At 48.5% G+C, this 12901-nt stretch overlaps 5 protein-coding genes across 5 annotated transcripts; 2 read left to right on the top strand and 3 right to left on the bottom strand.

Annotated features, from left to right (window-relative positions):
- Nucleotides 1-1887: 1887 nt before the first annotated feature.
- Nucleotides 1888-3120, top strand: LCP9604111_7743 (uncharacterized protein; the record flags this gene model as incomplete). The annotated part of the gene is made up of 1 exon (XM_039075809.1): nt 1888-3120. One exon carries the CDS (start codon nt 1888-1890, stop codon nt 3118-3120), a length of 1233 nt encoding a protein of 410 aa, XP_038926358.1.
- A 441-nt stretch (nt 3121-3561) lies between these two features.
- On the bottom strand, nt 3562-5838 carry LCP9604111_7742 (SNARE-binding exocyst subunit SEC6; the record flags this gene model as incomplete). Its single annotated transcript, XM_039075808.1, has 1 exon — nt 3562-5838. One exon carries the CDS (start codon nt 5836-5838, stop codon nt 3562-3564), a length of 2277 nt encoding a protein of 758 aa, XP_038926357.1.
- Nucleotides 5839-6359: 521 nt separating this feature from the next.
- On the top strand, nt 6360-6644 carry LCP9604111_7741 (mitochondrial 54S ribosomal protein uL30m; the record flags this gene model as incomplete). Its single annotated transcript, XM_039075807.1, has 1 exon — nt 6360-6644. The coding sequence occupies one exon, from the start codon at nt 6360-6362 to the stop codon at nt 6642-6644; it is 285 nt and encodes a 94-aa protein (XP_038926356.1).
- Nucleotides 6645-7138: 494 nt separating this feature from the next.
- Nucleotides 7139-9070, bottom strand: LCP9604111_7740 (sphinganine-1-phosphate aldolase DPL1; the record flags this gene model as incomplete). Its single annotated transcript, XM_039075806.1, has 4 exons — nt 7139-8150; nt 8208-8341; nt 8409-8886; nt 8976-9070. 4 exons carry the CDS (start codon nt 9068-9070, stop codon nt 7139-7141), a joined length of 1719 nt encoding a protein of 572 aa, XP_038926355.1.
- A 603-nt stretch (nt 9071-9673) lies between these two features.
- Nucleotides 9674-11312, bottom strand: hcsA (homocitrate synthase; the record flags this gene model as incomplete). The annotated part of the gene is made up of 5 exons (XM_039075804.1): nt 9674-10637; nt 10691-10758; nt 10815-10895; nt 10961-11193; nt 11246-11312. 5 exons carry the CDS (start codon nt 11310-11312, stop codon nt 9674-9676), a joined length of 1413 nt encoding a protein of 470 aa, XP_038926354.1.
- Nucleotides 11313-12901: the final 1589 nt, after the last annotated feature.

The raw sequence follows: 12901 nt of genomic DNA, 5'->3' as shown, positions 1-12901 counted from the left end.
TATAGGTCAACGAGCGAATTGTGGAATATGGTGAATGGCCTACTGGCAACATTAAAGTTACAAAAGTGGAGATTCAATGTGAATAAATCGATATTGAACATCATACAACAAATTGACTTGACCTTCAAGAACTAAACCTATACCAAAAAAGGCAGTTAGAGATACTCCTATTGACGGCAGATTTGAGGAAGAGAGAAAGTAGCAATCCACTCTGTAGTCCACGGATTTCAAGTGAACAACAAAAAGCAACATAGAGCCGCTATGGGTGATCTCGCACACGCTCTCAGCCATAGGGATAAATGATTTCACTTTCAGGAGATGCTCGCTGCCTTCATTCGTCTTATTTCAGTCAACTTCATATTTACCTAGGTATCTGGGCATTGGATTGCTGTTTTCATAACTCCAGTCTTTATTTTCTCTCCTTATCCCGACAACATTATCAGATCAACACCAATTAATGCCCCTTTCCCACCTGTGAACATCCTCAGCGAAAAGCATGGTACCGTGGAGTAAGAAGAAAGAAGACCAACGTGATAGTTAGACCAATGAAATAGGCACTCCAGCAGATTGCATTCCCGTCAAATATCAGGTATCGTATAACCGACTAGCTCACGAACAGGACAACACTTTATTCTATATCCCCACATATATAGAAAGGCTCTCCGTCGAGAGAATGGATGGAGCTTATAACACCACCAGCAGTATTGCCAACGAGCATTCTGCAGTTGACGAACCAAACGTAATTCCGAAACTGGTTCACGCCATAGGAGCTCAGTAACCCCTGTTTTACGCACTCGAAGAAATGACTGGTAACACGTCAAGAGATATCTGCAAGTTATCGCGAGGCAAACTTGGTCCGTGACCCAGAGGAATGTAAAGAGGATTTCCACTATTTCTGGTGGAATCCTTTGGAAATTGTCGACTAGTGGGGGTTTCTGCTGGGTCTTCTGTTGATGGGTGGTTCGTCGATGTCGTTGGAATATGGATCTCATCTTTGTGAGTGGGCGTGTATGATTGTGCATATTGGAATATAGCGAAATGGTGAGTGAAATGGAAAATGAAATTGACTTCGGTCTCTTTTACGTTGATAGGCGTCATCAACTGGAATAGTACCCATGGGTTTCTACCAGCTTAGGGCTATAGTGCTGTTCATCCTCCTTCTCATTTCTCTCTATTTTCCTTTCTGTTACTTTCTGACTGCTGAAACAATGGATTTAGCCGTCGTTCAGCACTACTTTGCCTTTATTAGCATCACAGTTTCGACTAGAGCCTACGAATGATGGCACTATGCAAATAAGGTAAGCCAACCAGTATCTAGGATTAGCTGATCCCCAACGGATTGACCTTAGAAACGCTTCAAAGGCAAACCCCACGAAAGACAAATGTCAAGATGCAAAGTTCAAGCCTCTTTGTCTCAAACGAGGCCTTAAGGGTGCACTTGTGATGTTACCAAGGGCAAATACTGAAGAATATGAGACATCTCATCCATTTGATATCAAAATTCCCTTTCTTCGCTCCTCTTTCATCACCACCGAAAATCATTTTTGATCAAAAATAAGAATTGCAGAGCATGACCAGCCATCAATTGCCGTTGTTTTTGATCAAATATTGAGAATACGTACTTGCTAAGAGGAAATTTCACGTGGGTTTGATGCTGAAGCATTGAATATTCTCCCTAGTGTGGTGTATCTCAGCGATGGCCAAGAGAGATATAAATTCTCACGTAGTTGACACAAGGTTGTGGGTCCTGGTCCGTGCGCATCCCGACGTCCCAACCTGACTTCCGATCTCGGGACTTCCGACTTATCCAGAGACCATTTTGGCGACTGAATCGAGCGAACATTTGTTCTCATGCTGATAACACATCCGTGGAGATACAGGGGCATCATGACGGAGACCGCGGGTTTATCAAGACATCAGCCTCGCAAACCACGTCCAGAAGAGCGGCAAAAGCGGCCGCAATTGACACATTTCCTGTGTCTCCCTCTGGTAAACACCAAGTCGCTGCTGCAGCTGGAATCATCGCTCGGGGCCTTCATAACAGCCCATGTCGATGAATCTGGGCCAGCTTCTCAATCGTCCCCCAAGGGCCAAAGGGATACATCGCGCCTGAGTCTTCCAAGGACAGCTTTTCGTCCACTGGGCACACTTCACCTTACTCTTGGTGTGATGAGTCTCGCCAATAAAGAGAGACTTGATCAAGCTCTTGCTTTTTTCAAATCCCTCGACCTGGCAGACCTAATGAGCGAAGTGACGCGAGCCGCCGCTCACTCACAACATAAAGACGCCCTTCACCAATCATCGCCCTTGACGGTTTCCCTCGAGTCATTACATGCTTTGCCTCAAGGAAAATCAGCAACCGTATTGCATGCTTCTCCAGTAGATCATACAGGCCGTTTGCTTCCATTTTGCGTAAAGCTACGTGACAAATTCATCGAGGCTGGCTTCATCCAAAGTGAGCCCGACAGAAGATCGGCAGGAAGACATAACCCCACCAATCGCTCCGTCCAAGACAGCCCTCAGGCCTCTGGGTCAGCTACCTTCTCTAGTGACGTATCTTTACGCCAGCCAGAAAGCCAAACTTCCTCTGGTCCCGCAGACGTGTGCGAAAGCCGGAACCCATTCATAAATGTAATAACACGAAAACCGAAACAGCGACCACTTCTTCTGCACGCGACTCTTGTCAATACCATTTATGTCCGCGGCCGGCAGGGTCAGAACAAGGGTGCGAAAGGAAACCGTCCACCCAAACGCCTTACATTTGATGCCCGCAACCTGATCTCACAATATCGTAATTACTACCCTGATGACAATCCAAATATCCCACAACCAGCACGTACTGGATCTTCCGAAGACAAAAGTGACCCCTATCGTACGAAATCTTCACCGATCCCCGACAGAAACATTGTTTCCTCCGAGCATAAAAGCCATTCGGCCACTTCTCCCCCACCGTCGCGGGGCTCTCCTTTCATTTGGGCAAAGGAAATTCCTCTGGATACCATCTGCATCTGTGAAATGGGCGCTAGGAAATTACATCCTGGTGTCAACGACGGCGATGGTCTGAATGAACGCCTCGGCGAGAAATATACGGTCGTTGCAGAACGGAATCTGAATTTATGACTGTCATCGCCACCCACATAACATCCTTAAACATTATCAATTGGGAATCATCCTTGTCAATAGAAATCTTGTCTTAGACCTCTATGTGGAAAGTAAAAAAACCAAATTGTTTAAGCTATTTGTTTTCCTTCTGTATCGCTAGTAATATTAATGAGTAGACTAGATAGATCCCAAGCCTGCTTGGGTTGCAGATAGTACATGTGGTTGGGGTTGCTCATCATAAAGTGAGCTGGTCCGAGTGCAGCTCGACGTCGGCTAAGCAACGGGGAGAGGCTCTATGACATCTTCTTGGGGCAGTCTGCAAAGATCCGACGGGACATTGAAAGCCAGACAGCTAGTACAACAACCCTACTCAGCCGAGCGCGGTGAATTGCATATCGGGCTGGGATGAAACGAGAATATGAGTGCAGTTGAAAATCTACACGGTCAAGTACGAACAAATCATCTCAACCGACTCATGATGGTCTCCTGTCCCCGTTCAACAGACAACTCCGCGGCTTTAGCCTTGATGGCAGTGAGCATGCTGCGCTCGAAATCATCACGGGTACGCAGCACAGCCTCAACCCATGAAAGCTGCAGGTCCCAGTACTCAAGCTTGAATGCTTCATAAACCTCCACGAGCGCGGGGCCCTTTTCAGTGGCAAGGAGGCGAACAAGCCAATCAACCAGCCGCCACTTCTGCTTGATAGTACCCTCAAATGAGTCGGGGTAGTTTTCAAAGAACGCGAATACAGTGAGAACGTCGTCCTTGAACTTGTCTGTGAAAGGGTCGATATGGCGGCGGAATTTAACACCCTTGTTTCGCACCGCAGAGAGGTAGCGCACCAGCAGCTCGTCCGAGAGTTCCTCGACCAGGATCTCGGCCAAAGATGGGTGCAGCACGGAGGCGTAGTCCGCCATGTAGTCTTCGAAGGTGGAAGTGATACGCTTCATGGCAAATTCGCCGTACCAGCGGGACGTGAAGAAGTCTGGCAGGACAGTGTCCAGATCGACCCAGAAGATCAGGCTCACGAACTGCGCCAGGCAGTGCGTGCTCAGATCAACATAGCCATCGCGCAGTGCATCCAGCTCGATGGTTGCTGTGGTGCCCATGTACTTGGGTGTGACCATGGGCTCGAAATCGGACTTGAACCGCGTCAGGTAGCCGAACTGGTTGTCCTCCTCGTTGTCGTCGATGCAGGAGATTTGATCGTTGGCTATTCCGATCAGCCAGTCTTGCAACAGCTGCACGCCTTCTTGGTCTGCGCCTTCTACTTGGTGCTTCGCACATTCCTCGTCCACGAGTGCCTGCCATGCAATTTGTCGGGCCTTCAAGGCTCGGAAAATGGCATCAATGATACCCTCTACCAGGTCTGCGCGGTCTGATGCTCCTGATGCCATAACTTGTTCGTGGAGCATGCGCCACATGTCGGCCAGTGTCTTGGTGCGAAAGTGACCTTCTGCGTTGTTGTCTAGGGCATCTGAGACACGCTCTACCAGAGACTTTTTGTCCGCGTTGAAAATGCGGTCCATCCATTCTTCGACGGCATTGATGATGACGGCCTGCCACTTTCGGACTAGTTCTGGCTCGCGGTCGTCGAGAATGTTGGCTTGGAGATCTGTTGGTGTCCAGCCCAGCTTCTTCATTTTCTTGTAGTACTTGTCACTCCAGTGAATGATACTGAGTAAATTATCAGCCGGGAGCTCGGGGTCGTCGATCATGCTAAGCAAGAAGTCATGCATCATCCGATGATAGATATCGGTGTATGTTTTGAATATCTTCCATTTCTTCGGTACAAGGCTCTGCATGCCTTGCTTGACCGTGAATAGATCATTGAAGTACCACCGGAACTTCTTTTCCAGATTGTCTGGGTCTCCAAGAAAGTTTTCGAGGGTCTCTTCGAATTGGCTTTGGGCGTAAAGCTCGATAGCCTGGATGAATTTGTCCTTGTAGCCCCGCACAGTCTTGGGGCCAATGTTCATGGACTTGAAACGACTTGCAAGGTCCTTGTGGTCTTTCTGGGCCTCTTGCAACGCTCGAACTGTATCATCATTTTTCTCCTCGTTCAAGACAACAACAGCAAGTCGCACGACCATACTCTTGTTGTCTGCCTGCACCAATGGAATGAGGTTCATGCAAGCCGTGCCAAGGTGATCATCGAACCACTCAATAACAGAATCCAACCCCTCAAAGTACTCTGTCAGAGTCTCTTCGGAGCTCTGATCCTCCGCCTTGCGAATCTGATCCATAGCCTCATCACGGAAATCCCTTAACCGTGATATCTGCATATGAGCCCGCAGAATATTAGGCTGATTCTCCATATCGTCATCATCCTCTCTGAGCAAATCCTCCACTTCCTGGATATCCGCGCCGAAATTCTCCAGTCCTCGTTTCATCATGAGCGTAGCATCGAAATGTCTTTGAATCCGCGCAAGTTGGTCAATCTGCGCAAAGTCCTCCACGCTATGCTGCGACTCGGCGCATAGCTTGTCGATGCCTTGTAGCTCGTCTTTTGTCTTCGAGACTTGTCGCTGGCCCTCAGTCAAAGCACCAATGCTACGTTGTACGGCCTCCAGCTGGTCTCGCAGACCTTCACGCAACCGGGAATCAACTGCCGTCTTCTTCCGCAGGTATTCCGCTTTAAGCCCGCTGATCTTGTCTAGATCCTCCGGGTGCCGTAGGAGGTCTTCGAGTCGCGGCAGAGCGACCGTGGCATCAATGTTACTGGCTTGCGTCATGGCCTCGGTATCAAGTATATGGTGGTGTCGTTGTTCCGGGTTGCTCGAAGCTAGGTCGAGGGGTGAGGTGTCAACAATGCGGGCATGGGGCTTTGCTTGCGAGAAGGTAGTACGCAGCAGTGCACTATGATATAAATCCAGGTACTATCACGCCGGAAAGAGCGCAGCCCATAGTCTCTCGTTTCAAAATATGAAATACTATATCAGCTATCACAGGCCGATAGTCGTCGCTGCTGTCATCGGGTTCTGGCAGAATACCCACGTGACCTACCGCCTTAGAATTGGATTTGCGGGATCGCGGCCATCTCCATGTCGGCAACATTTCTTCGCCAGGTCACAGGGTCAATTGCGCAGCAGATATCGGCTGCAAATTCTCAAATCAAGACTCCGGTATCATACTAGATCCACTTCGTTCCGTTCCACCTATTCCGAATCTGATTCCACGACTCCGGACAACCAAACCAACCTATCGAAAGCACAAACATCCGAATATCAGATCCTCTTGATCTCCACAATCCAACATGTCCTACTTCCGTATCACCCTTATGCGCTCCGCAATTGGACTCCCGCGCCGCTCAACAGATGTCCTCAAGGCGCTTGGCTTGAAAAAGCGTATGGCAACGGTCTTCCACAGCGTCTCGCCCTCCGTCGCGGGTCAAATCATGAAAGTCAAGGAACTTGTCCATGTCGAGGAATGCCAGTACCGCCTCACGAAGCAGGAGGTGCATCTCGAGCGCAAGCCTGATCCTGGATATTATACCGAAAAGAGCTGCTCTGAGCAGCGGAAGGAGCTCGGTGGTCAGTGATTGTTTTCATTGAGCTTCGTGTGGAATGGGCTGCTTTTCAGACTGCGGTTTTCACCGGTCTTGAAGATTGCGATGCAAGATCCGACTCTTTTGAAATCCCTTTCGCTCTGGCGCATGATTGATCGATCACGTCCTCTTTTTTTGCTGTTTTGGCTTTGCTTGCATGGAGCGGGTTGCTTTTTTGTTCGTTTCTTTTGTTCATGTATACTACGTCCACATCTATCGGGCGAATGTTATATCTGCTAGGTATCCGACCGCCTAAAACATTTACACTTCGTAAGTTAATCTACTACGAGGAGATTATTGTATTATATGCATAGTGGAATCTAACACTTGAAATAAATATGTGCAATTTCAAAGGACCTGGATAATAATAACGCCACTGCACCAGTAGTTTAGGTAAGGACAGCTAGGGGGCACCAAGATTATACACTAGGAACAGTGCGGATAGGCTGAGCGAAGAAGATACGAACAAGGAAAACCGAGTTGTTCACTTAGGCTTTGTACAGGGTGTCCAAGAAGCCTTCTGCCAGACGGCTGACGATACTCTTGTCGGGAATGCTGCCAGCGACACCGTATAGAGCAGAGGTATCGCCACGCTGGAGGATATATGATTTGCCCTCGCGCTTGCGCTGCTCGGCTTTCTCAAGTTCCTTGCCGATGACTTCACGCAGATCAGCAATGAGCTGGTCGACAGCCTTGGCAGTTGGAATAGTGAAAGCACAGTGAATAGCCGGGGGAGATTGCAGAGCGTTGAGGTGCCAGCCTTTAGCAGACAGATCATCGGCGATGTCGTAAATGTCAATGGCACCATTCTTGCTGCGGAATGCGACCACACTGACGATGGGGTCACCGAGGATCTCCATGTGCAGTGAGATGGTTGGATCGGTCCGAACGGCTGTCTCGAACTTCCGTGCCGCGTTGATGATATCGGTGCAGCTGTTGATGTATCCGTTTTCGCCGACGCTCATCAGACTGGCCCAACAACCGGCGATCAGAGCGCCAGGGCGGGAGCCCGCCACGGAGGGAGAAGCATAAACACCGCCGGACCAATCGGGGTAGATGAAGTACTGGTTGTTTCGGTATGATTTGTTGCGGTAGATCAAGACCGAGTTGCCCTTGGGCGCGAACCCGTACTTGTGGGTGTCAACACTGATGCTAGTCACGCCTGGTTGGCGGAAGTCAAAGCCACCTTCTTCCTCGTAGGGCGAGGGGAATCCGGCCTTCTTGAGGTATGCAACGACGAAAGATCCCAAGCAGCAGTCAACGTGGAGAGGGATCTTGTACTTGGTAGCCAGTTGCGAAAGAGCTGGGATATCATCGACAATGCCGTGGGGGAAGTTAGGTGCCGATCCGACAAGAAGGACGGTATTGGGATTGATTAAACGGCGAACAGCATGCACGTCGACCTTGAACTCGGGCTCCGGGCAAGGGACTCGGTGCAGCTTGATCTTGAAGTAGTTGCATGCCTTGATAAATGCCGCGTGTGCTGTGTCGGGAATAATCCTACGATGATCGATCAGTCCTGCTGGTCAATGGTATAGTATCCCCATGCCAACTTACATCTCGGGCTCAGTAACACCGCGCTCCAAGAAAGCCTTTTGCCGGGCGGCCAAGCAAGCCATAAGAATAGACTCCGTACCACCGCTAGTGGTTACACCGGCACCATCCAAGGGGGCATTGAAGAGAGCAAGAACCTAGAGCAGACATCAGCCGAAAGGCTCCACCAAATACGATACTCTCGATATAGAATGTCATACATACCATAGCAACCACCTCAGCCTCCATCTTCCGAACACCAGGGAAAACATCCGGATGAATCGGATTCGCGACACCGAACTGCCCGAATGCTTCAGCCTGGAGTTTCAACAGCTCCGCGCCTCCATGGTAAACGGCACCGCTAACGCGACCATCTTCCCAGCGTGTATGTTCAAGCCCAGCCAACTTATCAAGTTCAGCGCGGACCTGCTCTGGCGACCAACCCTCCTTGGGCAGGGTAAGATACCGTGTGACATCCGGCCCAGAGTTTACCAGTTTCGACTCGAGTTTCGTGATAGCAGTGCTCACTTGCTTGTCGACCTGCCCGCTGACACCAGGGACACGCAGGAAGAGGCCATAGCAGAATAGGCGGAGCGAGATGTAGATGTTGCGGATGCTGCCGAAGATGCCGTAGCCGCGGATGGAGTAGAAGGTCTTGCGCGTATACCGAAGGATGAATAGAATAAATATGATGTTGCGAATACTGGATCGAGAGCAAAATGCGTCAGTGGTGATTGCGTTTATGTCTTTCGTTCCTTGATTGCGCGGGGAACGGGGGATTATTCAACTTACAGGTCGATATTCAAGGCAGAGAGGTGCGCGCTGGACACCCGGCCGTAGCCAACCAGCTTGTTCTGCAAGGCGACTGGCAGCATAGAAGAGCTCATTGTTCCCCCTATGAATAGTCTGCAATAATGATGGGTGAGAGTGGCGATAGGGAGGTTCCGAGTAGTACGTTAGTACGTTTTAACTGGTTGAGTCTAGCGGGCCTCGGCTGCCACATGAAGTAGGCACTCAACGTTTTGCATACAATGACGAGACATTGGATATTATAGAGGTTGAGTATTGATAGACTTGAAATTATAGCTATTCACGCGGTATTATAATAATATCTTTATATCTTTACAAGTTAGAGTGACCCTTCATATCAAGTCCTGGTCTTTCTCCACTGACGTAATTTGAACTAGTACGGAATACGATGTAACTAAGTAAATGCAAACAGTCTCAAGTTCGGAATAAGTTACTGCCTCTTCTGCGCTAAATGTACAAAGAAAGGAGAACTCTCTTCTCCTAACACGAATGTGTTTTTGGGTCCCCCAAAAGAAAAGAAAGAAGAAAAAAACAGCAAGACTTTTCAGACCCTTATATGGAAAAAATGTCAAAACAAATGAAAAAGCATCAAATCATCAGGTATCCCGCCACGCCCAAATTTTGCCCAAGCCACTGTCAGATGGCATGATACAATATATGTATTGGTCAAAGGAAATCGCCTATACCGCAAGACCGGCAGCCTGAGCCGCAAGGAGCTCCTTCTCCTTGACGGCGAATGCGGCCTGCTCCTCGGCGCTCAGATCAAGAAGGGGCTTGTTCTCGCCGGACTTCAAGTTACGGTGGTAAGCACGGATAATGCTGTCGGCATCATCGACGGCAATAGGACGGATATCAGCCATAGCCTTAATCTTGGCAGTGCACTCCTTGTATTGAGCGTCAGTCATCTCAAGCTTGAGCTGCTGGGCACGCGACTTGATGGCGTTCCATCCGGTCAAACGAGAGGCGAAATGGACGTAGCGGGTCATGCCGAAATCGGCAGGGTTGATAATCTCGTAGGTGCTGGGGTTGTTGAGGATGGCCTTGGCGTGGATACCAGCCTTGTGGGTGAAGGCGCAGAAACCGGTGATGTAGTTGTTGAAAGGAATGTTGACCTCAACGGCCTCGGCGACGAGGTCCTCAATCTCCTTGAGCTTCTCAAGCTTGTACTTGCCCTTGACGTAGTCGCGGTCGGCGACCATCATGCGGGCCATCAGGCCACCGAGAGGGGTGATACCGTTACGCTCGCCGATACCAAGAACAGAGGTATCAATGTGAGTGGCACCGGCCTCGAGGGCACAGAAGGCATTGGCAATGGCACAACCAGTGTCATTGTGGAAGTGAGTCTCGATGTCACAGCCAACAACACCGCGCAGAACACGGACGAGCTCGTAAACCTGGCGGGGGGAAGCGCAGCCAACGGTGTCGGCAATACCAACACGGTTCACACCAACCTTGTCCACGGCGGAGTAGATTGACAGAAGGTCAACCAGGTCGGAACGGAAAGAGTCCTCACTGGAGAAGCGGATCTCAATGCCCTTGGACTTGACGAACTCGATAACTTCAATGGCGGCGTTCTTGATGTAGGTCATGTCCTTGCCGTGAGAGTGCTCACGGAGGTAAGAGGAAGTACCAATAACAACATCACTACGGAAAGTCAGTTCGGAGTCAAGAAAATAGGACAAGATGACACGACTCACACTCCATCAACACCGGTCTCGACAGCAATACGGGCATCATCCATGTGGCAGCGAATGTGAGTGAGAATCTGAACATGTCATTAGATACCAATAATCACGAGATCAGAGCAGAACCCTAACATACCTTAGCCTTCAGGCCAAGCTTGCAAATGGCCTCGCAATCCGCACGGGACTGCTCAGAAGCGCAGGGACTTGTGAGTTCAATCTATAGAGTAATTTTCGTTAACCTCAATCCAGGGATATAAAGACTTCGTCTGTCCCGCGACTCACGTAGTCTACACCGAAGTCATCGAGAGCCTTGGCAATCTCGATCTTCTTGGCGGTATCGAAGAAGGCGTTGGCGAACTGCTCTCCCTCACGCAAGGTAGACTCAATAATCTTGAAGCGTGAGACATTGCTAAGGAAATCGGTGACGCCAGCGTCGTGACCGTAGGGGTTGCGAGATGAGGAGGGGTGTGGGTTTTGGCGAGTCTCAATGCCAACAAAACCAGTGTGATCGCCATCTAAATAAAGATCAGTGGGCAATTCTGGTATATTAGCTTTCAATTGGCATACCAGGAGCAATGACGCCAGGAGCACCATTGTCTTGCCCATTGGGCTCGGAGTCGGCACCAGTACACATGGTGCAGATGGGGGAGTTGAGTATGTAGGGTGGAGATTGGAAAATATGAAGCCGGGAAGTTCGGGATAATTGAGTAATTTAGAATGAAGATTGAGATAGAAAAATTGAGCGGTATTTAAGATCTTTGTAGTAAGAAATCTTAGAAAAAAGGGAATGAAGAGTCATAAATTCATAGCGCCGAAGTGGTGGGCGGTGAATCTGCGTAATGGGGGGCACCCCCCTCGCTCTCGGGCGGCAAAAAAGAAAATTTTGATTGTGGAGAGGTGGGGGAAGTACATTTTGGAGGAGTATGATAGGATCAGACAGCCTAACATGGTCTACGACCTGGTATGTACGATATATTGCACTATGACTCAATTGTCTATCACTTCCAATTCCTCGCTTCACCGAAATCTGTGATTGAAACAGTATGTGTGATGCAGTTTACTTCAATGCCTCAGAACCGACATCGGACCTTACCTGTGGGGTCTGACTCATAAGCCCAGAGCTCAATTCAACTGACAATGAAATTCTCGACAAACATTTGTTGTATAGAGTGAGTCTATAACAGCTATGTCATTGCTATCTTCAGGGTGAGGATCCAAGCATTTGATTCTCATTACAGTATGTATCCACGAGTCCGATGTGGACGGGATAGTGATGTCATCATCATTTCCGGTCTTCTAGTTGGCTCGAGACCCCTGGGCCTGTGAAATAATCTGATTACAAACTCCTAAACAAAGGAAGATTCAGTTCATGCTAGCTGCAAGCCCCAGATGACTTGAAATCAGTTTACATACACCTGCGGTCTTTAACCACCAGTACATCCCAATATCAGAAGTTATACATAAAAAAGTTCACTTCACAAATTAAGCCTTCTTGCCTTTTTCTGTCGTCTAGGGAAGATCTCTAAAAAAGATCTAACAAGACTACCAAAACATCCCACTCCCATCGAGCCAACTGGATCATATCATTCTCGATTTCTTTCAAACTCTGGCCAAGTGTGATAGTCTTCTTCAATATCACCACTCGGTTGTATTAACATTGTAGCTCTATATAATCTGACCACAATTTACATTGATTACTATGGAATTGGGGTTGTTTCAATGGTACAACTAAATGGTTCCTCCAGCTCAACAAGAGTCTTAACCCCTACGGATGCAAGATTGAGTTTAGTGCGGCTGTTATAGTGACACCAAAGATCAATCATGCAGTTTGGTGCATACAATCTGGAGGTCATTGTATTGGAGTATTGTATTCTAATCCGGGATACATTTAGTCCACCAACGGAAATCGAGAGTATTTTGATTCTACATGTTCCTATAGAGAAAGAGTGGATATCGATAGGGGCAAATGATTGCGTAGATATGGATTCGTATTCAAGGCATAAAGAGATTGTATGTTTTTACAACATTGATTTCATACTTACAAAGTGTTCCATTCGCAAGACCAATCGGATACATGCATTATAGACCTTCTATTCGACCGGGTTGAACGATATGCAACTTGAAGCACCAGTGTTTTCTAGTCACATGTAGTTTCCAGCCTCCAAGAGACCCAATAGAAACAAAACGATCTTCTAGTATACATCCTAAAGTTGTGGGGTCGGG

Source organism: Penicillium roqueforti (assembly GCF_015533775.1).
Source record: "Penicillium roqueforti strain LCP96 04111 chromosome Unknown scaffold_25, whole genome shotgun sequence".
Lineage (NCBI taxonomy): Eukaryota > Fungi > Ascomycota > Eurotiomycetes > Eurotiales > Aspergillaceae > Penicillium > Penicillium roqueforti.
The sequence above is the reverse complement of the archived record's forward strand: the minus strand, read 5'-3'. Positions and strand labels throughout refer to the sequence as shown.